Consider the following 24186-nt stretch of genomic DNA (forward strand, 5'->3'; position numbering starts at 1 on the left):
TAAGCACAAATTCTTCTTCTTCTCTTTTTTTAAATAGTGAAAATAGCTGATCTACAAGCTCGATCGGCTATTTCGCAATTTTCTTCACAGCAACATTGTGCGACAGTATAATATAGGGCGTAAGCGTTTAATCAGACTAACTGATTCACGTAGTCGACTATAAAAAAACGATTACAACTTTTTCGTATGAATTCGTTGACATATATGAAATTAAAATATACACTGTATATAAAAACATACCTCAAGATTTGAGTAAGATTAAGTCGGTTATTGGTTCTAAATGTTGGTTTCGATGCATTTTCGGTTAATTGCCCGGCCATAGCTGTGACTGTGACAGTAGCAGTGGACAGACAGACAGACAGACTGACAGACAGGGTTACAGGGGGGTGGGGTAGGGTAGCTCAGTGGCTGACGTTGCTCTAATGTGGCAGGGACACGTGCCTGTTTTTCATTAGCCCCCTCTAGTACATACATGGGATCACACACTGCCAGTCTGCAAACAACTGTTGGCCAGCCCTGTGCCACGTTTCAGATGGTCCAACACGGGGCCGTCCCACCAGCCGCGTTATGTAGCCAGTTTTATCTTCAGCACGACAATGACCTACTTCAAGTAGCATGGAACGCTGATCTCCACTGTGTGTGCCGTAGGTTGGCCTGCTTTATTATACAAATGTACATGAAGCCAGTTTTCCCTCCCCACTGTGCATTTTTTATGGTGTTAGATAAAAATCTTACGCTATGATCATTATCCAGGAAGCTACTGTACTTCCACTTCTTGTTGTGCCTGCCCCCCCCCCCCCCCTCCCCCTCAATGCACAAACCCCCACAGGAAAGACAGAGGCCTAAATTACATGATGTTTTTTTTATTAAGACCCAGCCTCTTCATGTAATAACCACTCTGCTATCAAATTGGGAGAAGTGCTGTCAACATCCTGAGCAATCAATCCCCCCCCCCCCCCCCCCACCCCAATCCACAACCCTCTACAGTGGCGGCCATTAACCCTTTCCTGTTGCAACTCGCCCAGCCTGCCTTACCAAAATGGAGGCCTCCCTCCCAAACAAACATTTAATGGCCACGATGAATTGCCCCTCAGGTATGCATAGAGACATTCAGGTAGGATGGAGCCTGTCTTAAAGTGTTTTGTTGAAACGCAGGAGGGAGGGTTATGTAAAGAATGTAAACTTGTTTGAAATGGAAGACTGAGCAGGGATGTGTAGAGCAACACAACTGCAGTTGTCATCACACAACTCTTGTCGTGTTGGTCTCTTTGTTGTCCCATTTGACTTCCTTTTGTCTTCATGCAAAGTGTACATTTCTATGCATTTATATAAGCCCTTTTATGTTTTGTAATACACTTTATGTGTTCACAGTACAGTCTGCTTCATCAGGGCTTATATTCTATGTTTTAATGATGTTATTGTTGTTTTTATCCTAAGTGTATACGAGTTATTCATAAGTCTTTTGTTCTCGTATGTAAGAGGAATAGAAACTTGACAAACAACATATACTATAGAAAAATAGCCTTCCCGTCAAAGTAGGTTTCGAGAAGTGATTTAAAAGAAAGCACTGAGTTTGCTATTTATTATCACTACTACTGCTATTTTAGACCAGATTACACAGTTTCATCTGTGTGTGTTTGCCTGCGGTGAACCGCAAATCACATGTTTGACAGAATTAACATTGAAACCGCATTTCTGTTTGATTAAAGAATGTATGATCTTTACATTTTGAGCGACTGAGTCAACAGGCCTTTTGCATACATGTCTAATCTACATGATCTTCCCCCCAGGTTAATCTATGCTTAAGTTAATGTGTGATTAAAAGCAGCATGGGTTGTTAATATTGTTATTCCAAGGCCCGACATGTGAAATTAGCTCATGCTTCTCCCCATGTTCACTTTATGCTAGAATGTAGTTTTGTTTTCTAGATATATGTAAATATATCATAAAATTGGCTTATCTGTGGTAAATCTTAGTTAAAAAGCAGATGATGTGCAATACATTCACACGATATGAGGACATTACAGCAGGTCGTAGCGTTGAGAGACCCGCAGGGAGGCTGTAAACCTTACTTTGAAAACCACTCCCATAGATAACAGTCTGTCTTCTCATCACGTTCAGCTGGAATTTTAAGGCGTTTCAGAACTGTGACTTAGTAATTGCTTTGTAGTGTTAATTTAGACAACAATTTTGTATCCCGATTCACAATATATACCACAATATTATTACAATGATAGAAGATAAACAAATAAAATGTGATATATACATATGTGTATATATATATATATATATATATAGACATACACATACACACACACAAACAGCCAATCCTCTTTTATGCTCTCTTAGTTCCTAATGACCCACAGCCACTGATCAAGTACTTTATTCTCATTCCTTATTTGGTGCATGGGCAGTATGGCCATAATGTGATTATCCCGCCCACCGCCTGGCCAGTAAACCTGCTAACAGCATTAGCCTGGAGAGAGAGAGAGACAGGGAAACTGCCTACACACATGGACATAGTATGCGCCTCATACGTACATATAAAATGCATCTTGGATGTTTCGTTGTGAAAAGGTACTCGGTTACTACTGAGATTTCAATATGGCTTATATGGGTTGACCAAAACCTAAACCTCTACTGCGTTACTGACGACAATTAGAACGACACATAGACTATTTGCAGCAGCTAGGTTGAATTATAATTTATAAGGTACTAGCCTTGCTTCCTGCTGCAGCCTGTCATGTATCTAGGCAGGGTGTGGGAACTTTAAAAGCTGGTGCTATTGCAGTCCCCCTTTAGATGTGTGGGTGGAGTGCTCTGCATGTGATGACGGGGCGGAGGGCTCTGATCGTAATGAATGGTCCCCAAATGACGGGGATCCACTTTGACTCGTCAAAAGGCAACATAGTGTTAACATTCTTCCACTGACCACCGTCTCCATTCAAGAGCCAACATGTCTGCCCACGGTTACAGCCTCAACGTTTCGATGTCCATTCTTTGTGCTGTGTGTCCCTTTTTTATAGGGGCTGAGTCGAGAAGGCGGCTAGTTTTGCTTTGAGCCGCAATTGAGCTAATTGGCGTTATGACCAGCCACGGATTGATGGTCTGCCTCACACCCTCAACCACTCTTTAGCCTCCTAAGTCCCTGTGGCTTAGTGGTCAGAGATAATGTCCTGCAAATTTAAGGTGACATGTTTGACGTATAAAAGTAATACAATTGGACAGTAAACATCCCTACCCATGCACTGCACGTCTTAGTTCAGTGTGGTTATTGTCGCAACAATTAATTAAGAAACAAACGAAAAACAGGCAAAGTGATAAAAAATGGAAAAATAGGAAAATGAGGAATTAAACATATCACCTAAAAGCAAAAGGAGTGATATGAAGGGACAACCGGTGAATGTACAATGTAATGTAAAGCCATCGAGAGTAGACAGTCACTAGACAGGAGCTGCTGGTGGAGGAGGTGGTTCAGAGGTTGACCTGGGCTGAGACAGTCTGGAGACCAGGCCTTTGTTCTCTGGAGATGCAAGGAACACCTTGACCTCTGCTCTCCCACAATGCAGTAGCCCTGAATGGGAGCCCTTAGGGAGTGTGTGCGTGTGCGCACGCGCGCGTGTGTGTGTCCCAATAACGGCAGTCATAATGTTCCATCAATGCACTTACAGCAATTTAGCCAATCAAGGAATTTACACTCAAATGTTATTGTCACTTGCATCAGTCAAAATGCCTGAAAGAAGACTCTTCACATGAGAATTGCTTAGTTCATTTGCCTCTCTTGCTCACACTACCTTTTGTCTACATCTTTCGCCTTTTGTTTCTTGGCCTGCCTGCCTGCCTTTGTATCTCCTTTGCTTGTGCACACACACACACACACACACACACACACACACACACACACACACACACACACACACACACACACACACACACACACACACACACACACACACACACACACACGTGCATATTATTGAGTGTTTCCAGTAGCCAGCAAAAACACACAGCAGCTTTAGCTATGAGGGATGAATGTGGTGTATAACACTGTTGGTCTATCTGCAGTATTATATTGACCTGCCAACAACGTATGATAGAGACTTGTTTGTTGTTGTGTTTTTAGGTTAGTACACTGACAACTCTGTTGCCGTGGAGCTGTTGGTATTTTCCTGAGCCGTTCAGATTTTCCATCAATTCCACGAAGTATGCACACATCGTGCGGTATGTCCATCGGCACCCGAGAGAGGAAGCCGGGGGCGTGGCCGCGGGAAACTTGTCTATTTGGTTACTGTCAATACGATTACTCAGCAATCACCTCTAGGTCATGGAATACAAGAACATCTAGGATCTTTAAAATTGTGCAGATTGCAATGTTTTTTTATGCAAGAGCAAGCATGTTAGATTGTACGTGGCTATAATCTGAATTATCTTGCCTATATAATCATTTATAATGGTTGAAGGTTAACAAAAGCAACCAGATAGAGCTCAAAGGTCACTCAGGTTTACTATATACAGTATGTCTAGATGGGCTAACATATAGATTTACCCTGCCATGCTGATCCTGTGCTAATCTCTGTCACGCAGGAAATTGACACATAAATGCGTTTTGATAAGGAGTGAGTTGGGGGGAGGGGGGGTGGACCTAAAGGATGCTTTGAAGGGTTTTTATGGTATTCGTCAGATTTTTATGTCACAGTACAGGTGAGCAAGATAGGACAGAGTGCATTGGGAGAGAAGATGTCGGGTCATGATTTGAATTTAAACATACTAGTATGTAGAGCCAGACCTCTATAAATCGGTCTGCCTGATATATCGGCCATTTGACTTTTTGAAGAGATCGGTTTCTGCAATTTTAGCAGCCGACGTGTTCGGATTTTTGGACACTTTCAACCTGCCGTCCTTCATTTGGGCATGTCATTGTAGGGAAAGGTTTTCAGATATGTTGTCTATGTACAAATAGCCAATCTTTAGTTTCTCCAGAAGCCCTTGAACACAGGATGGAAGACACTGAATGATGTTTACTAAACACTGATTACTGTGTTTATATGATGCACTTACATTTCATATCACACCACATGAGCTGCACTTCTGTAACTTTCACCAGCAAAAAAGAAATACAAAAACATTTTTTTATAGCAATTTTGTTTTTTCTCAACGATTCAACATGAACATTTTTATTTATATTAATAAATATAAAACAATATATTTCATTATTCATATTTGCTATCATCATTTAAATTGTTTAGTTGGATTACCTTTTTCAGCCCTAGCCCAGTATGTTGTTAACCACCTGGATCATGCCCCGTTGCAGCCCCTAGCCCTGCATGTTGTTTACCACCTGGAACATGCCCCTTTGCAGCCCCTAGCCCTGCATGTTGTTTACCACCTGGAACATGCCCCTTTGCAGCCCTAGCCCTGCATGTTGTTTACCACCTGGAACATGCCCCTTTGCAGCCCCTAGCCCTGCATGTTGTTTACCACCTGGAACATGCCCCTTTGCAGCCCCTAGCCCTGCATGTTGTTTACCACCTGGAACATGCCCCGTTGCAGCCCCTAGCCCTGCATGTTGTTTACCACCTGGAACATGGCCAGCAGCAGTAGCCAGACCACAAGCACTTGGGCCTGTCACTGGGCTGATGACGATTTGTTTGAGGAAGCGTGAACGCTGACAACCCCTTACAAGTAGGAGAGAGTGAGAGGGTGAGAATGACTTGCTCTCAGGGGCCTTGGCAACCTTTGCCCTCCTGGGCTCTCGTTTCAGTGCCTGTCGGTCGCCTTAAACTGACCAATGGGCTCCTTCTGGTGAAAGGAGATCCTGAGGCCGTGGCTATTAACATCCCCTCTTCTTCTCCGAGCGGATCTTGTTTTGATTCCTGATGCTTTTATAGGTTTTGTCTTTAAGGGGAAAATTCCTGCTCTGCACATACCGTGCACCGGCACCCCCTTTCTGCCTTTTTCTGCCCCTATTTTCCCTGCCGGCTTCCCGTCCTGTGGGGCCGCTGACCCCCACCCACTGCACACACACACACACACACACACACACACACACACACACACACACACACACACACACACACACACACACACACACACACACACACGGTTGTTTCTTGTGTACACAAACACGTGCACGCACAGCACTAAAAGCCTGATTTATACTTAGTTGCATGCCGGTGTTGCATGGCGTAAATAGCAGATATACAAGCTTGCAACGCATCACAAATGTGACGTGTTGTGAGCTTGTATATCTGCTTTTTACTGAGCACAACACTAACACGCAACTAAGTATAACTGATGCAACACACACACACACACACACACACACACATACACACATACACTCACACACACACACACACACACACACACACACACACACACACACACACACACACACACACACACACACACACACACACACACACACACACACACACACACACGCCTCTGATCAACCCTTTCTGTGTGAGGGGCTAGTAGTGACCAACCCCCCCTGCTTTCCCCCCTCCTCACCTCTCTGACAGTCAGCTACACACCCCGTGAACTTGGCCGCCCATTGCAGCTGTGTTGGAGATGAAGGATGGGGGGCCCTTGTATCCAGCTGGGATCGGAAGACACGGGGGGGCCGGGGGGGGGGGGGGAGGGGCAGGCCGGGGAGGTGAGGTGAGGGGAGGGGGCAGAGCAGGGCAGGCCCAGATGCAGATGGTTTTAGGGCCAAATGGAGATGTTTGAGGAGGAAAAGGGGGGAGGGGTTAGGGAACGCACAAGCTCAGGGGCACAATAACTAATCCAACCTCTGGAAAAAACTGCAGCATTGGAGTGTGAGTCCGTGTTGTTCATACAGAGGCTTCTGTAAATGGTAAATGGTGCATTTATATAGCGCTTCTATCTGAAGCGCTTTACATTGATTGTGCCATTAACCCATTCACACACACATTCATACACCGATGGCGGAGGAAACCATGCAAGGCACCAACCTGCTCATCGGGAGCAATTAGGGGTTCAGCGTCTTGCTCAAGGACACTTCAACACTAACTCTAGGGGAGCGCCCCAGCCCGGGATCGAACTGGGAACCTTGCGGTTTTCCAGTTCACTCTACCCGGCCACTCTACCCCTCAGCCACTTCTGTACTACATCACATGCAATTCTTGTTGATTCCCATGTTCCAATTCGGAGAGATATTCAGAGCATAATTTTACAAAATGAATGTACAAAACATTTACCTATTGGCTTATGGTTTATTATTTAGCATTAGCCAACAGTCGCAGATCTACAAGCTCACAATCTGTGAGCTTGTGGATCGGCTATTCTTGGCGAAGAGCGGTGTTGACCGGAAAAGTACAGTTGTAACTCAAGGCCAGTTCTCTAAGACAACCAGGTTTTTGACTGTGTTCCATGTGTCTCTTTTGCTGTAGAATGGGAATGCAAGCTGGGCGGACGAGGCTGACAGCAACAGAGGGAGAGGAGAGGCCTCCAGAGACTTCGCTAAGGTGAGTGTCTGACTGGAGCACATTGGAATTGAGTCCACACTGAACCAGCGGCCAAGGGTCTGGTAAAGAAAGAGAAACGACAAGTCTAAGAGGATACTCGTTCAGATCATCAGATACACTTCAAAATACAATATATATTGATATAAGAGACTGATGATCATGATATCATTTAATCAGATGTTATGTTATTATCATTATTATTTATATTCTTTTTTAAAAGGATATTTCACCCCCAAAAATACTATTTTTGTATTGGGTAGTCACCCCATGGAGACTTGAATTCATGGATATTTTTTTTATTTTGTCGCATTCCTAAGCCAATAATTTGACCGGTAGGCAGCGGTTCCGGTAGGAGACAAAAAAGAGACTCTTTGGGTCTCCTACTGGAACCGCTGCCGGTCATCAAATTATTGGCTTAGGAATGCGACAAAAACTAAAAAATATCCACAAATTCAAGTCTCCATGGGGTGAAGTCATTTTGGGGGTGAACTATCCCTTTTAAGAGGGGCACCAATTTGCAACTAGTAAACTACACATCAAAATCCTTAGTGTCAACGTTGAGAGTGTAAAAATGTACTCATTTAGTTAATTTCTACACTCTCAGACTTCAATGAACATAGAGGAATTTGCTATTGTGCCAACCTCGCCACACCCACATCCACATTTTTAATTGTCGCGTTTATAAATCAAGCTACCAAATTGACCGTGAGGTGTAACGTGAGGTATTTTTATGATCAGTTGGCAGGGCTACAAGGGCTGGTAGTTGTTCTCCTCGGAAGGTTGGGGTGTCAAAAATGGCTGGAGTTGTGTTAACCTGCTTGAAGTATAGACGTATAAATAGATGTCTGACTTCCTGTTGTGTTTTGTTCCTCAGCTCTATGAACTGGACAACGACCCCAACAGGAAGGAGTTCTTGGATGACCTTTTCACCTTCATGCAGAAAAGAGGTAAGATCACCCCAAAGAAGGAATACTAACGTCTTCATGTGTACTGCGTATACACCCCTGCCGCGTTCTGAAAGACGTAGCAAAGTGTAAATAATGATGTAATAATGATGTTCATATGTTTGATCCAGAGGCTTGGTGTCCACAGAGACATAGCTGTTTGTATAAATAATCAAAGAATCTAAATAACTAAATCACTCCCGTCTACTATGAAGAAGACTTTGCAGATTGTGATTTTGAGAGTTATAAATGAGCCAGCATTATCTGCTCGCACTGAGATCAGATAAGATAACTACATTAATCCCCAAGGGGAATGACCCTACGTTCATTAACTTCAATTAAGTTAATGAATGTTGGATGTGGAGCAGTGAGCCATTATTATAATTTTTATACTTTTTAATAGTTTCTTTTCGTGAAATCCTGATAACGGCAGTCATAGCGTGGGATTCAGAGCAGAGCTCATGGTAACCTCCTTGTTGTTTTCATACCCCAGTTTGGTTTCTGATTTAGGATGGCACCCAGTTGGGGGTTGGGCAGCAAATACCACAACTTGCCTTCCTTCACAGTCGTTTCCTGCTGGATGGGTTATCGTGCTCCTCCAGAGCAACTGAAAACCCATTGTACAGCGAGATGACTGATATTATTTGTTTGTTTTTGGACAACTGGCCCAAAACACCAGTAGTCACTGTTTGTGTGTCTGTATGTTTTTATTTTTATTTTTATTTAACCTTTATTTAACCAGTAAAACACATTGAGACAGAGTCTCTTTTACAAGTGGGAACTGGCCAAGGGGCAGATTAAAAATTTCACATCACTGCAAAAACAAACAGTACAAATCAGTACAACAGTAATATTAATACATCCATGACTCACAGGAACCTTAAAACAAATCTCCTAGTGAAACTAAAACATTTTTTTTTACTCAGCTCAAACCAAACCAAGTAACCTACCAGGAAACTAATCCAATTATTACATGTAGCAATTCATAGAATTTTACCCACATGTACAATGACATAGTTTCTCCTTTTTTTCCTTTTTTTTGTATGTGTATCCCTTCATGCACATGTTCTTAACTCTTATTTTTATTCTTCATTTAGTACCTTTAACCATGTAACTGCAGTTGTGGGAAGCTTGCACAAAATAATTCCACCCACTCCTTTATACCTGGTGTACACTAGTGATGTGACATCATATGCAGACTTAAAAAAAAACCCTGGGCATTCTTATTACCTGATTTAGTAGGCCTACTCTTGTACGTATTAGTTCAATGTAAATGTAGTATTTTTACTTGTCATTTTCCCAACTTGTTGACCCTTTTGAAAGCTTCCCCAGAAAACACTAATTGAATCTGCAGCCTTCATTATCACAAAAGGCTTTTTGAGCTTCATATTCAAAATCATGGCTAAAGCCAATATATTATTTTCGGTTCGATACCGATATTGCATGTCTATATCGGTATACTGACGTGTCATGATGACTGATTAATCGTGCATCCCTAATTGTATAATAATAATAATAATAATAATAATGATTATAAATTGCATCTCACAATGAAGAAGAATAACAGAAAACTGGGACCTGTACATCTTAGAAACAAGCTGGGATTAGCTATAGTTTAATTATTTTATTTTAAAAAAACGCATACAGTAACTCCTGTATTAGCTGTTGTTTGTCTGTGTTGTGATCTCCCCTGTTAAAACACTCACTGCTAATGGCTTAGAAACCCTGAAATCTGATTAGCCTCCACTATCCGATTGGCCTGCAAGTCCTATAGCTCCAATCTACTTCTACTTTACACTTGTTCGAAACAGAGTTCAAGTTTTGTTTCTAAAAAGGGTTAGAAATCCATGTGTGTCTCAAACATAAACCAAAGACTAGACCAAACTCAGACGTGTTACTATTGTAATCCTTCATCTTACGAAACCGTTGGCTTACCACACTTGTGCTCATGTTAACTCCCTGATGGCTGAGAAATCTCTGGCTAACAACACCCTCCCTTCCTGCCCTGGATGCTCTCATCCCATGGTGCTGCTCAGAGGATGTGATCCCATGGTGGTGGTCAGACAATCTGATCCCATGTTGCTGTGCTCATAGGATCTGGTCGCATGGTGGTCAGAGGATCTGAACGTGTGGTGCTAAAGACGATGTGAACGCATGGTTCTCATCGGATCTGGTCCCATGGTGCTCATAGGATCTGATCCCTTGGCGCTCAGAGGATCAGTTTGTGATTTAACTCATTTAGTTGGCAAACAGCCAGCTTGGCTTTGCCGACCTAGCCTTCATAATAAGATGTGCACATTCTTTCTCTCCCTCTTTGAAGACACATGCACACACTCATGTAAGAACGCATGCACACGTACTGTACATGTGAAAACACACACACACACACACACACACACACACACACACACACACACACACACACACACACACACACACACACACACACACACACACACACACACACACACACACACACACACACACCCCTTCAAACATGCCCCACATATGTGGGACAGCTAATGCACGAAGACATTCATCAGACATATGTGGGGCATGTTTGAAGATGAATGTCTGAGGTAATAACTTGTGGAGGTGAATCCCAGTGTTATTTTATGTTTTTACAGTGCTACTTACTTTGTTATATTTTGTCAGGTTGTGATTAAGATGGTGTTGTGGGTGGGCGCACCTACTTAATTATATTTTGTTAGACTATGAAGAACGATTGTTTGTGGGAACGTGTACTAGGCCGGTGTGTGGCTTTGATACAGTACGTGACGGTTCATGTGTATCTGCATGTGTGTGTGTGTGTGTGTGTGTGTCATACAGTATGTGTGTCATAGTAAGATAAGATTAAACATTAAACCCAGGGAGGACATTTTGACCATTTCAAGTAGCCAATATTATTTCATTCAAGCAGCAACAGAAAGCACACCAGTCATGAAATCTAAAAATATAGGACCATATATTTAATCTAGCAGAGACATGGCTAGTAGCATTGATTATGGTAGATGCAGCAATGATGTGGTGTGTGTGTGTTTGTGTGTGTGTGTGTGTGTGTGTGTGTGGGAGAGATTGTGTTTTTGTTTGTGTGTGAGTGAGTACATGCACGTGTGAGTGTACACATCTGTATACGTGTCCTTTTTGATCAACACGTGTATGTCAGTGCAAATCTAGGGCTATGCCTTATCAATGAGAGCAGGTTTGAATTCATTATCAGTGGCTGTCATACATGCTTTCACAGGCCTCATCTACAGTGGTTGTTGGCTATTTGTGTCCGCCACATTAAATGTGTTAATCTTGGTAAAACATTTTTTAAATGGTCCCGCTACCTTTGTCCTTTAGTTAGTTTATTTTGATCATCTTCACCACTATCCATAACATCATATACATAAATCAACATAAACAAACTGTAACATAGTTAAAGGTGATCGAAAACGTATAGGCTGAAGCTAAAGGCCAGTCCACACCAATGCAACTACTTGCAAGTCCTTGCAACCATTATCCGCCATGGCAGTCTGGCCCTATTAACTCATTCAGTGCCAAGCTTATTTATTCATGTTTATGGAATTTTGGCTCTGAGTGCCACAGCCAAAATTCATTGTAAAAAAAAAGTGCTTAGGAAGCGAGATACAGCCTTTTTAAGTTATAGGTTAAACAAGGAGTGGATGGAGCAGCAAATCTTCAAATCATATCTTGGGTTCTGAACATGTTTTTCCCCAAAAAAAAAAATATATATATATTTTTAAATTTTTTTTTTTCTTTTTTAATTTTTTTATGACGGATTTGACGGATTGTGGCGCTCTGGGTGTCGGGCCACGTGACGGATTTGACGGATTGTGGCACTCAATGAGTTAAGCTTATATATGCCTATCCTACGTACATATCATTTTGTTTGGCAAAAAGCATTTGCAATGAATGTAAGTCAACGGTAAACAAGCCAAAAATTTGAAATTCCAGATTTAAATGCATAAGACAAAAACAAAACAATCCCCCACCCATCAATAAGCGTGTCATTATATAGATCTGTATGGATCCATGTATGATATTATTATCCACTACACAACCCATTATTATGCATTATAAGCTATGCATGCACTATACCGCATATCATATCTCACACAAAAAAGGACAAGAAAGAAAATTCTTGTTAATTATATTTTTATTCTAAAATATTATGATATATATTATTTTGCTCGAGGGAAAATATGAAAGTCCTCGGCATTGGAGCTATATATTTGTACCCCCCTGGTCCTGACACTTGCTCTTGCAAGTGTGTGTGCATGTCCACACACACACAAGCACACGTCGTCTTTGTATCTTAGCAGCAGCCTGCCAGTGTGCTGTGTTCCGAGCACTAAGGTCTTGTTTAGAAGGTGATGAATTGGGTGGTCGTCGGGGAGCAGGAACCAGAGGGTCTGTCAGAAGACCTGTTAGCATCTCCAGTCCTCTGGCACACTCTGGGAGTGACCCTGTCTCTGTTAAGGCTGCTCAGACACACACATCCATCACACGGACAGACAGACAGACAGACAGCAGCACAAAACTAAACAGGTTGATTAACCACTTTCACCCCAGCGTTCCTACTTTGGGCATGTCATTAGAGCTGAACATTTTTCAAAGGCTTTTAAAAAATAGCAGATCTATAAGCTCAACAAGGTGGGTATTTTTGAAAATGTTTCAATGGGTTTTATGTGATTAGCCACTTGAACCCTAGCATCCCTATATTGGGGGAAGATGAGTGTAGAGTGAAAACAGAAGGGAATTCATCTTATTTTTTCCTCCAGTTCTCCACCAATTCTTGTCATTGTGTCTTGTGCTGTTTGTGCATTTATTCTTTGTCTTTTAATGAAGGGGGGTGGGGGTGATGGGGAATTTAGTAGAAGCTCTTTGACTAAATGCCTTACAATGAGTGAAAGTGTAAAATAAGCTTAGATTTCAGGACAGTGAAAAGTACACACTACCAGTAATATGCTATCCAAGGATCAAAGCCACAGCACGCTGTTAATATATAAATGTGAAATAAATGAATGTTTTTTTTTTTTAAATGTATTGGTTAATTTCTATATATTTCTGTATCAATTCAAATAATGATTTCATAATGTTGTATTTTGTCACAAATGGCTTTCCATATGATAGAAAAGAAAAGAAAAAAAATGTGGGGGGAATGATTTTCTTCAACCAACCAAGCAACGCCATTTTCAGCCATTCCGAGTACGAGTGTGGTTTTCCCGCTAAGTGAAAGGACACGAGAGAGAATGTCATTCCAGCAATTACTCCTAGATGGCTGAAAATTAACTGGCCATGGCTTTTAAGCATTTTAAAAGGCAGAGCCGGAGCCTCACGCTGCAACAATGACTGCTGCTGACATTTGCGATGCTTGGAAACCTGTGAGGTCAATGCTTTTAGCTGGAGAGCCACTTGTGTATAGCTGTCGTACTGGACCCGAGGAAATTATTTTAGTATCGGAGCCAACTGAGACCCCTCCTCCTCCTACGCCCCCTTCTTCAACAGGCTCTTGGCTGAGCATTCCTGTGAAACGCAGTGAGATGGAGAGCCAAACCCCCGTTATTACTGGCACCATCTTACTACCCTGCGTGCGTGTAGCTGCCAGCTCATTTTACAGTCACTGGGCTTAAGTGTTTAGCGGTCTTTTTTTAAAGTAATATATTGTGTGATAGGAACTGTTATCACGGTGCCACAGCTGAGCCTAGTGTAGCCTGCAGAAAGTGTGTTCTTCCAGGACTGGAGGTGAAGAATGTTTGCCCCGGAGAAGGGATTAAACGGGTTGGGGTGCCCACTCTTCAAATGATAGATTTACAAATTCACAGATTTTTGGGTGGCCTTTCTGAGAAAGTGAAGAACGGGTATAGTCCACAACAGAGGGTTGAGAAGCATTTTGAAGAAGCAGGAGTGTGAGGTTGTTTGAGGGAAAGGGGGAGAGAGAGAGAGAGAGAGAGTGCGAGAGAGGGGGAGGAATTTGTCTTTTGAGAGAGACAAATGGTGGAGCGATTTCCCACCTCATCCTGGGGCCTCCGGGCCTTGTGAGAAGAGCAACAACGGAAGGAAAACTTACGAGGGATTCCCATTTCCTGGCTCTGCGCTTAAAAACAGGCACGCAAAAGATGCTGTGTGTGTGTGTGTGTGTGTGTGTGTGTGTGTGTGTGTGTGCGTGTGCGCGCCCGAGCCCGCGTTCATCGTTGAGGAATTTCAGCAGCTGTCTTAAATCCTGTCCGTGTGTAAAGAGGCCCTGTATCACAGAAACAACAGAAGGCACGAGAAAGAAAAAAAAGCTAAAACGTTCCTCCTGTACTCTTATAGTTATAACCTTACTGGGCACTTTATCTTACACATTCAACAACATTCAGACAGAAGATTGCACATTTGCTGTTGGAAAAAGAGCTTTATTATGTTTAACATAACTCTTTTCAAGGGACTATTTGCTTCTAATCTAATCTATCATCCACCATTAGTTTCTTGTGTTTAGTAATTCCTTCTACCCATTATTTTGGTCCCTGTTGCGGATTTCTCCGGCATAACACCATTACTTTTACATGAGGTCTTTGCAGGACCTCACTTAAAACCTATATCATTTATTTACCAAAGTCCCACAGGGGGCTATACTTGGTCGTCCCCCCCCCCCCCCCCCCCCCTCTACACCAAATGTCTTTGCTGAAAATAGCCGATCTACAAGCTCTCAATGCATGGGAACGTGACGTGTTGTGAGCTTGTAGACATGCTATTCCCAAAGTTCACCTATTATGACATGCCCAGAATTGGGATGCTAGGGTGGTGTGGTTAATTCTCATCCCTATGCCTTTTGTGTGATCACAAGAACATCGCGTGAACACGCCTTGTACCTCATCGCCATCGGTATTCCCATCATGTTGGCAGCGCAGGAGCTGATGTTTGCCGCTGCTGTGTTGTTGATGTTTATTATTGCACTTACCTACTCTTGAGTCAGCATGGATAAAAGCATCTGCTAAATGCCTGAGAGGTAAAGCACAATGTAAATGCTCTACAGCTGCCTGCGCTGAAGAGCGCTGGATGCTAGCCCGCACACGTTCCACCGGCGTTGTTCCTTGCATCATATCCATTACAAGTCCCGCTTTCTTCCTCGCCCCCAGCAGGAGCGGGCGAGGAAGACTTCACAGCACCATTAGCTGCTTCACAGCCTCTCCAATAAGCAGATGGGCGATTGTTTGTTTTGGTTCGACACTCCTTCTCTTTCTTTTAGGGATGGGGTGGGGATGAGGTGGGGGGCTGGAGGAGGACGACTGGGTGTGAGGGGTGGGTGTGAGATCGCAGGAGCTGCGGGTACGTTACACACACACACAGAAGAAGAAAAAAAAAAACGAGCAACTGGCTGCCACTGCTTGTCATTTCACTTGATTAATGTCCCCACAGGCCCTGATGGACAGAGCCAGGCTGAGAGAGACTCCTGTTCAAGCAAGGATAGGATTGGCCAACCAAGCATGGGGAGGTTAGACCGGGCGGGTGGAGAGAGGGGTAAATAATGAGGGTAAGAACAAGTGTTTTTGCCCCTGGCTGCCCTGAGCCAGAAACAAACCCATCGCACACGTTGTTGCAGTAGGCAGTTTAGACGAGGCTCGTTCTGCCCCGGTGTGAGCCCCTTTTTAAGTGTAGTGCACATTCAGCTTAAGCCGACCACATGGTGTGCTATCAGCGCTTTAGCGTGAGCACTGTTGTTTTAGACCTCGTAGATTTGGGCCTCTGTTATGAGGTAGTACTCACTCGGTGTGCATTTAACTCTGAGAGTGTGAAAAATGCACCCAACTCTCACAATTCAATTATCACTGAGTGAGGATTCTGCTGTGTAAGCTGTCTGTGTGAGAGAGAGAGGGAGAGAGGGAGAGATGTAGTACAGATTTGGAGAAAGAAAGGGCGGAGAGAGAGAGTTGGTGATGAGTGTCTCATGAAGATGTTCCATCTTAGTTCAATCTGTTAACTCCGTTCCTCACTGGGAGGGGGTCAGCCCTATGTTCCCAAGGTTCTATGTTCCCGAGGTTCTAGGTTCCCCACTTACGTTAGGGTTAGGGGGGCAACATAGATACGCTCCCTTAATAGCTTCTTAATAGCCTAATAGACTTTCAGTTGTATTGTATTGTTGTACAGGCCAGACAGCATACAGGGCAGGACAGGGTATTACAGGACAGGACGAGATGAGGCAAGGCAGACCTGGTGGTCAGGACTGGACAGGACAAGATGAGGCAGGGCAGACCTGGTGGACAGGACGAGATGGGGCAGACCTGGTGGTCAGGCTGGCGGCGTGGGAACAGTAGTGTCCCAGCAGGACAACAGAGGATGTTTCCTCCCCTAACTGTAACCCTGAGACCAAGAGCTCTGTCCACACCAATTACACCATGAATGGGCTCTGGGGGATCCATGTATGCATTATATTACTCTCTGTGGCCGCCTCATACTGGCTCCACTAATAGCCGGGCCCTCTGTACAAGCATAGCTTCACAATAGGAACATTCTCTCCGGCCTTTTTTTTTTTTTTTTTGATACGACCTCGTGTTCATGTTAGTTAACACCCGAAAACTCCTGGAAATAACTGCAACCAGCCCGGCTAAAAACAGGAGGCATTGTTTTAGGAATGCATCCGTGGAAGAGGAAATGTTGTTAGACAGTGTAGTATACACTTGCATCAGGTTACGTATTTGTAACATTTTGGTTAATTTGTTTTCACGTTAAAATTTTCCCTTGCTACAGAATGTGTCCCCCCACCCCAAAAATATATAGATAGCTTCACTTCCAACAACTACCTATTATAGGTAAATTGGATTTGCTCATCTCTCTCTCTCTCTCTCTCTCTCTCTCTCTCTCTCTCTCTCTCTCTCTCTCTCTCTCCGTCCTCTTCCTTCTCCTCCCCCCACTCACCCTCTGTTTATTGTGCTACAGTTACAGCCACTGAAACTTGATAACACCGTGGGGGATAAGGGCATGGGGGGGGGGGGGGGGGGTGCTCTGGCCTGTCGGGGAGGGGTTTGGGTGGTGGGGAGAGGGGCTTGGATTAAGGGGCCCTCCTGTCGTACCAAGGATGATTAATGAGCCCCTAAAAAAAAAAAGAAAAAAAAAAGGTGGGGGCCCCGCCTTTTGATAGGGCAACACTGATGGACAGCAGACAAGGGAGACGGAAGAAAGACACCGTCGCGTGTCTGTGCCATAAAGAGAGAGAGAGTTTGTGTCTCTGTCTCTTTTTGGAGGAGGAGAGAGGAGCAATAAGGGAGGGCATGAAAGAGATGGAAAGGGCAGACGTGGAAACCGCACAGGGAGGCAAAGTTTTTTGGGGGGGACACTAAGTCTGTGGGAGAGTGAAGGGAGGCATCAGGTCTGCGTGTGTGGAAGCTAGGCACATAGTCTGTCATTTAACCTCTGGAAGCAAGTGATCCATCACTTTGCGTAAAGGCTGATCCAACAAGCCAGTTAGATACCCAGACAGACAGGCTGGCAAGCAAACATGCTGGTGCTGGTAATACTGGGCCCTGACTCCAACGAAAGGGTGGGAACCCAAGGAGCCCAGCATAAGATCTAACCACCACTTTCTAATCATTGTCCCGACACAGACGCCAAAAAGGGGAGACTATTCTTAGCTGACTTTTCTCTGTTTGTGGGATCAAAGATGTGGTTGTCGTGTTGATATGTTTGAGGTCTGCGATTATCTTTTGCCTCGGCAAACCCCACCCAAAAGCCTGGCAAATTACAGCCCAGCCTTTAGGGAAGCGAGCTCATCCACCATGGCATCGCCCGCTCTCTTCCTTCAAAACAAAAGGAAATAGTGGTTTTCCTGATGTGTGTGTGTGTGTGTGTGTGTGTGTGTGTGTGTGTGTGTGTGTGTGTGTGTGTGTGTGTGTGTGTGTGTGTGTGTGTGTGTGTGTGTGTGTGTGTGTGTGTGTGTGTGTGTGTGTGTGTGTGTGTGTGTGTGTGTGTGTGTGTGTGTGTGTGTGTGTGCACGCGCATAGAGAGGGGTGTGAGGGGGGGGCGGGCGTCAGATCAGAATCTTGTGGCTGTTTGTTTGAGTTTCTTACCAGTTAGATCCGGCCTTTCTTATGTCTCTAAAGGCTCGTTTCCATGACCGTTCTGAGGCCAAATGAGTCCGTTCCATGACATGACAGAGTTGTTTGAAAGGTTATCGTTTGTATTTCTGTTAGCAGAAGACCTGGTATGATGAGTAGGAAGATAAAAGTAGTCTCAGGAAAGAGATACGCTCCCATGTATGTGTGTGTGTGTGTGTGTGTGGCGAGAGAGAAAGGAGAGATTGGTCTCTCAACCCATCTCCACGTGCCTCAGCAACAAGTATCCGGCCGTCCAATTAAAAGTGTTCATGAGTCTTGTGACTCACGCGGTTGGGCATAACATTCAGTAGGGATGTCCCAATCAAATCACCCAAAAGATAATTATAAACTGCAACATCTGATTACAGTTTGGTCAAAAGATAGGAAAATGAGGTTCGGGTCAACATTTGAAGCCGCTGCTAAACGTCAAACACATTGCGGTCTCGCAGTCGCAAGTTCTTTATAATGTCTGTTTATATAAGAGACTGCGTGAGGTGTGGTAAAATATACAGATGATAGGTTATTGACCAGGCTTAATGTAACCTTTACCGATCATGGGCTTAAGCAACCGTGCCAGGAAAGGGTATGGTTTAAATCATTCTGCACCAATCAGCGCCAAACCATGTGTAAATGGAAATGCAATTGGAACAGTTATTAATGGTTGTGAATTTAGTCATCCTTTGTTGTGATCCTAAGAGTTTCCCTCTATTAGGGGTGGTGAGTGTTGATTCAGTTGAATTACTTCTCTGTACGCAGACAGTGAGCTCAGAGAACAAGATGACATCACCAGGCAATATCACACACGGCAAGTTTATTAAACACATAACGGAGCATATTTACATTTTCAGAGTTGGCTGGAAGATATGAGTCATGCCTGATAGAGATAGACAAGGACAGGACAGGAACACGACTGTGCTGGGCGTACAGTCCGTATGTGATAAAGAGAAAGATACACATTATCTATTTGATGTTCTAATAAAAGATGAGTTGTACTTCAACTCCGTATGTTTGGGCTTGTGGTATCTTTGATAAAGTAGAGCCCATGGCATCACAGTATATCTACATGCTTACGTAGCTATACTCAAATTAATCTGTATAGTTCAGCACAGCATTGTGAGCTTGTGTCGGCTGGCGTAGAGGGGAAAAGAAGAGCAGACCAAGTACAGAGCCAAAGGTCAAGTTTATTGGGTATTACACATTACACAAATTACACATTAACAGGAATCCAACATACAATGATGACAGTGCTGTCAAAGAGCTGTAATCTTATGAAAAAGTTAAATCTGCAACACAATTTTATACAATATGTAGTGGGGGCCCCTGCTTCATCTCTCTCTCTCTCTCTCTCAGCTAAGCAGGTCCTTGGCCTGAAAAACGTTGAAGACCCCTGCAATATAGTTCAAGGATACTTTATTACCATGACTGTCAAACTTTGCCATGGCATTTTACAGTGCATTGCAGTGCCCATAACGATCATGCTTGTGTATATAGGTCTCTCTCTCTGTCTCTCTCTGTCTCTCTTTCTGTCTCAGTAGCTCTCTACACATCCCTCCCCTCTTCTTATTTCTCTCAGTCGGTTTGCTAGCACGTTCCCCGGTCTTGGTGTCGCTCATCTTTAATCACGACCATATTGTACGGGGATTTGAGACTCTTAAGCTGCCGAGCTGTGAGAGATTCTTAATCACCAGCTTCATAAGTAAGTGAGCAGAGCGTAGGATGAGGCTTCAGCATGGCTCTGTAACTTGGATAATCGTGTGATAGTCCAGACTACAGACCAACTGATGCTAGATTTTTGTGTCAGTCCTAGACAACACTGATATTTATTAAAAAAATAAAATGCTAAATCTTGAAATACATTTGGAAAAACTTGGACTTAAATAAAATTTCTATTTGAGAACATTTTAACTCTGAAATGGTAAAAAAAATATATATAATAAAAAAGTCCTTGCGGTCTTGTTTCCATTGGGGTCCTATGTATTCAATTCATCAACATATAAAAAACAACACAAATTCAATGTCATCACAAATAAAACACTATATGTACAGAGTAGAAAAAAGGGGGGTTGGGGGTAAAGAGCAGACTGAAGGGATAGCCACATGCATGTGAACAGGAGGTGTGAAGCAAGCAGCAAAGCATTGAACACAAGGGCGGCTGTGTCTGCCAGGAGGGATGGCAAAGCAGCAAGTGTCCGGAGACACGGTGGCCAACACAACACTTAACCTTTTATTACTGAGCATAAGGTCTCATGCAACACATTACTCTGGCAGGTGGTCCAGTGACAATCCAACATTGAGCGACTAACACATGGACATACAGGACAAGTATATTGTTGCTGCCGTGCAGAAACCTCTTATATCCATATTCTAACGGTTTGTGTTGTTTCATAAATGAATGCCCTACTTGACCATACTACAGCGTGTCCAAAGTAGCAGATCCACAAGCTCGTTTTGAGCTTGTAGATCTGCTACTTCTGATACTTTTGGATTTGAATCCTGAAAAGTAACGGTTTTGGACACTACAGTATGACAAGGCATATGTCGTCTCTGTCCACCCGACAGACTATATAATGTAAGTGGATATTATTGTGGACATTACAACTTACTTACTTACAGTGCATTAACAACTTAACAACTCATTGAATGCCATTGACGTGTTTCACGTGTTTTACCGCAATGGCGCAATGTGCCAATGATGTGTTTGACGTGTTGTTGAAAAAAAAAATATATATATATATATATATATATTTTTTTTTTTTTAATGTTCAGAACCCAATATATCATTATCTGAAGATTTGCTGCTCCATTCACTCCTTGTTTAACTTATTACTGAAAAGGGCTGTATCTTGGCTCCTAAGCACTTTTTTTTTCTATGAATTTTTGGCCCAGACAGACTATTTTGACAATTAATGTCAACAAGGTCGCGATGACCTCGTTGACATTTGTGAAACCACACAGTGCAACCGTCAGTGATTAGCACCCATCAGGGGATCGATTATACTGGAGATAAAAATTCTGTGACTACTTGAAAATCTAAGATAAATTGAAAAATCTCTGACACTGGGACCACATAGCCAGAAATAATTCTGGCACTCAATGAGTTAAACCCTATATACTTCGGTTGACCGGAGTCCCCCAGCGGTCTCCACTTGGTCACCCCCCCTCTCTTTTTCTTGCCTCTTCACCAAATCTCCTCCCCGCAAATAGCTACAAGTCACCCCTGCAAAATGATAAATATGTGCAGACCAGTCGAGTCCTCCAGTATTTTATTTGCGTTTTCTCCTGAAGTGCCCAGGAATTATTCTCTTCGAGCCATTCTACAGGCTCACAACACGTTGCAATGCGCAATCTGTAAGCTGTAAATCATATGCAAGGATATTTCATTTGCAGCTGGAAGCACTCTTGAAGCTCAGTGAGTTAAAGTGACAACAGACTGCATGTCATCGTCCATTCTAGCGTTGTGCCAGATAAAATTTACATATCGCAGCATAAACGTGGCAAATCATTCATCGCAAGTGTCTTGGGTCGTCCTGCCAGTGTCTAAAATGTTATGCTTTGACGAATGTCAACGGAGACCATTATATCGTTGCTGTCAGGCAGAAACCTTGTATCTCTATATTTCAACTCTGTTTTATTTAGGCCAAGTAGCAAATATTGCCCATCAACAAGCTCACAATGTGTTGCATGGTGACCTAAAAAGCAGTTTTGGACATTCAAGGTTTCTGCCCGACAGTGACGATGTAACTGCTTGCGTCACGTAAAAATAAAGGGAAAGTCGGGTCATTTTTTGTACGAAAAAGCTACCATTAACGGAAAAATGACACAAAAATCCACAGGTTTCACACAGGTTTCACTTCTAGGTACGTCGTTATACAGGTTTGTGAAACAAGGTAGTTTTGCTTAAGGTAAATAAATATATAACCTAGTCTCAATTCAACTCGCATTATTTGACATGGTGGATAGTCACGATTTTACCTTTTCACATCACACAGTGTGACATTTAAAGATTGTATGAAGCCAAAAGCAAGCACCTATTTGTGCACTGACCACATAACCACTATCACACACACACACACACACACACACACACACACACACACACACACACACACACTGTGGAACTAAAATGGACCCGTATCACTCGGGATTTTACAGTGTACTATCAGATAGAGCAGAGATACCCTTAGAGACTATCTTCAATAAAAGAAATGTCAGTCTATTGATCCCTTTTTCTTTAAGTGTGCGTTCCGTGTTCATCACGCCAGAGTGCTTGCTGCTCATCCCCCTTGTCTTCTTTTCATTGCTCTGTCTGTAGTTCCATCTGTGTCCTCTTGTGTGCTCTTAAAGCTGAGCTTCCTGGCCCCCGCACTGCTGTGATGGATGCTATGAAATACCGTTACGGCCCCCTGGGGACACCTATACAGCAGCACAATAGACCCTGAACTAACGTCTGCACCATCCTGTCCTCCTGTCTCAATGCATGTACGCCAAACGCTCTTAATGCATTGAGATGTTGCAACACCCTGCTCTCCAACAGTCAAGACAATAATGATCAACAGCGAATGAATTTCTCTCTCTCTCTCTCTCTCTCTCTCTCTCTCTCTCTCTCTCCCTCTCTCCCTCTCTCTGTCTCTTTCTCTCTACATCCCCATACCTCTCTCTCTCTCTGTCTCTCTTTCTCTCTACATCCCCATACCTCTCCGTCTCCAAGCAGCTGATGTTTCCTATATTGATTACTGTTGCTAGGCCCCCAAATGGAGCTCGTCAGCTGATGGCTTTATCTGTCAATCCCCCCCTGTCCATTGATTGGAGCAGTTAGCTGTGTTATAAAGCCAGTGGAAGGGATTGGAGGGGAGGGGTCCTTGGAGAGCCCCTATCGACGGTGCACCTGCCAGCTAGTGAAGACATCCTCCATCTACCCTCCCAACAAAAAACCCAGAAAACCCAGTTTGACCAGTGCTGGTAACTGCCACAAGAGTCTCTCTTTCGAATAGGCTCTATGCACAGCAGCCATATCGGAAAGGATTCAGGACTCTTCCTTACTTCCTTCACAGTAGTGGTGGGAAAAAAACGTTCGTTTCAGTGAACGAACTATTTCGTTTATGTTCACGGCAATGATCCGTTCAAATGATCCGTTCAGTAGCGCTATTGTCTAGTGAAAAACAACACAACCGCACCGCTGTCTGTCACTGGAACAGCCCGTCCTGTGTACGGGGGGAGGGGCGGGGAGCATGAACGAAAGCGTGAACGTAACAGTTTCAGGAAGTGAGCTAGTTCGTTCATGTTCACGGTAATGAACTAGTTCTTTTGAACGAATCGATCATGAACGACCCATCACTACCTCACAGGTGTTACCAATGATACTAATGCTTTAAGGCTCTGTTACATTTAGTGTAGTGCCTTGTGGTTCTCAAACGTTTTTTTAATTTCAGGGACCCCCATAACTCTGAGAGTTGGCCATTTAAGGAACCACGAGGGTCCCTGGACCCCAATTTTGAGACACACTGGTGTAGCAGAGTCTTTCCATGGAGACAACATGCACAATATCAGCACCCTTCATTTGTAAAGAAGAGGCCCAATTTCTTGCCAATATGGCCGCTGTGCATGGAGCCAATTGGCACAGCAGCAGAACCTGTTTGTCCATCAGTCACTGCACTCCCTCCCACATGCTTCTCT

General features: G+C 43.5%; 1 protein-coding gene across 1 annotated transcript in view; it reads left to right on the top strand.

The window, feature by feature from the left end:
- LOC311047338 (AT-rich interactive domain-containing protein 3B) overlaps positions 1-24186 on the top strand; it is a 71573-nt gene that overhangs the window by 19803 nt on the left and 27584 nt on the right. The window contains exons 3-4 of the mRNA XM_084060023.1: positions 7416-7490; positions 8365-8437. Coding sequence (XP_083916149.1) covers positions 7416-7490; positions 8365-8437 — 148 coding nt within the window. The remainder of the gene's footprint in view (positions 1-7415; positions 7491-8364; positions 8438-24186) is intronic.

The sequence above is a fragment of the Gymnoscopelus microlampas genome, assembly GCF_963454915.1.
Source record: "Gymnoscopelus microlampas genome assembly, chromosome: 1".
Lineage (NCBI taxonomy): Eukaryota > Metazoa > Chordata > Actinopteri > Myctophiformes > Myctophidae > Gymnoscopelus > Gymnoscopelus microlampas.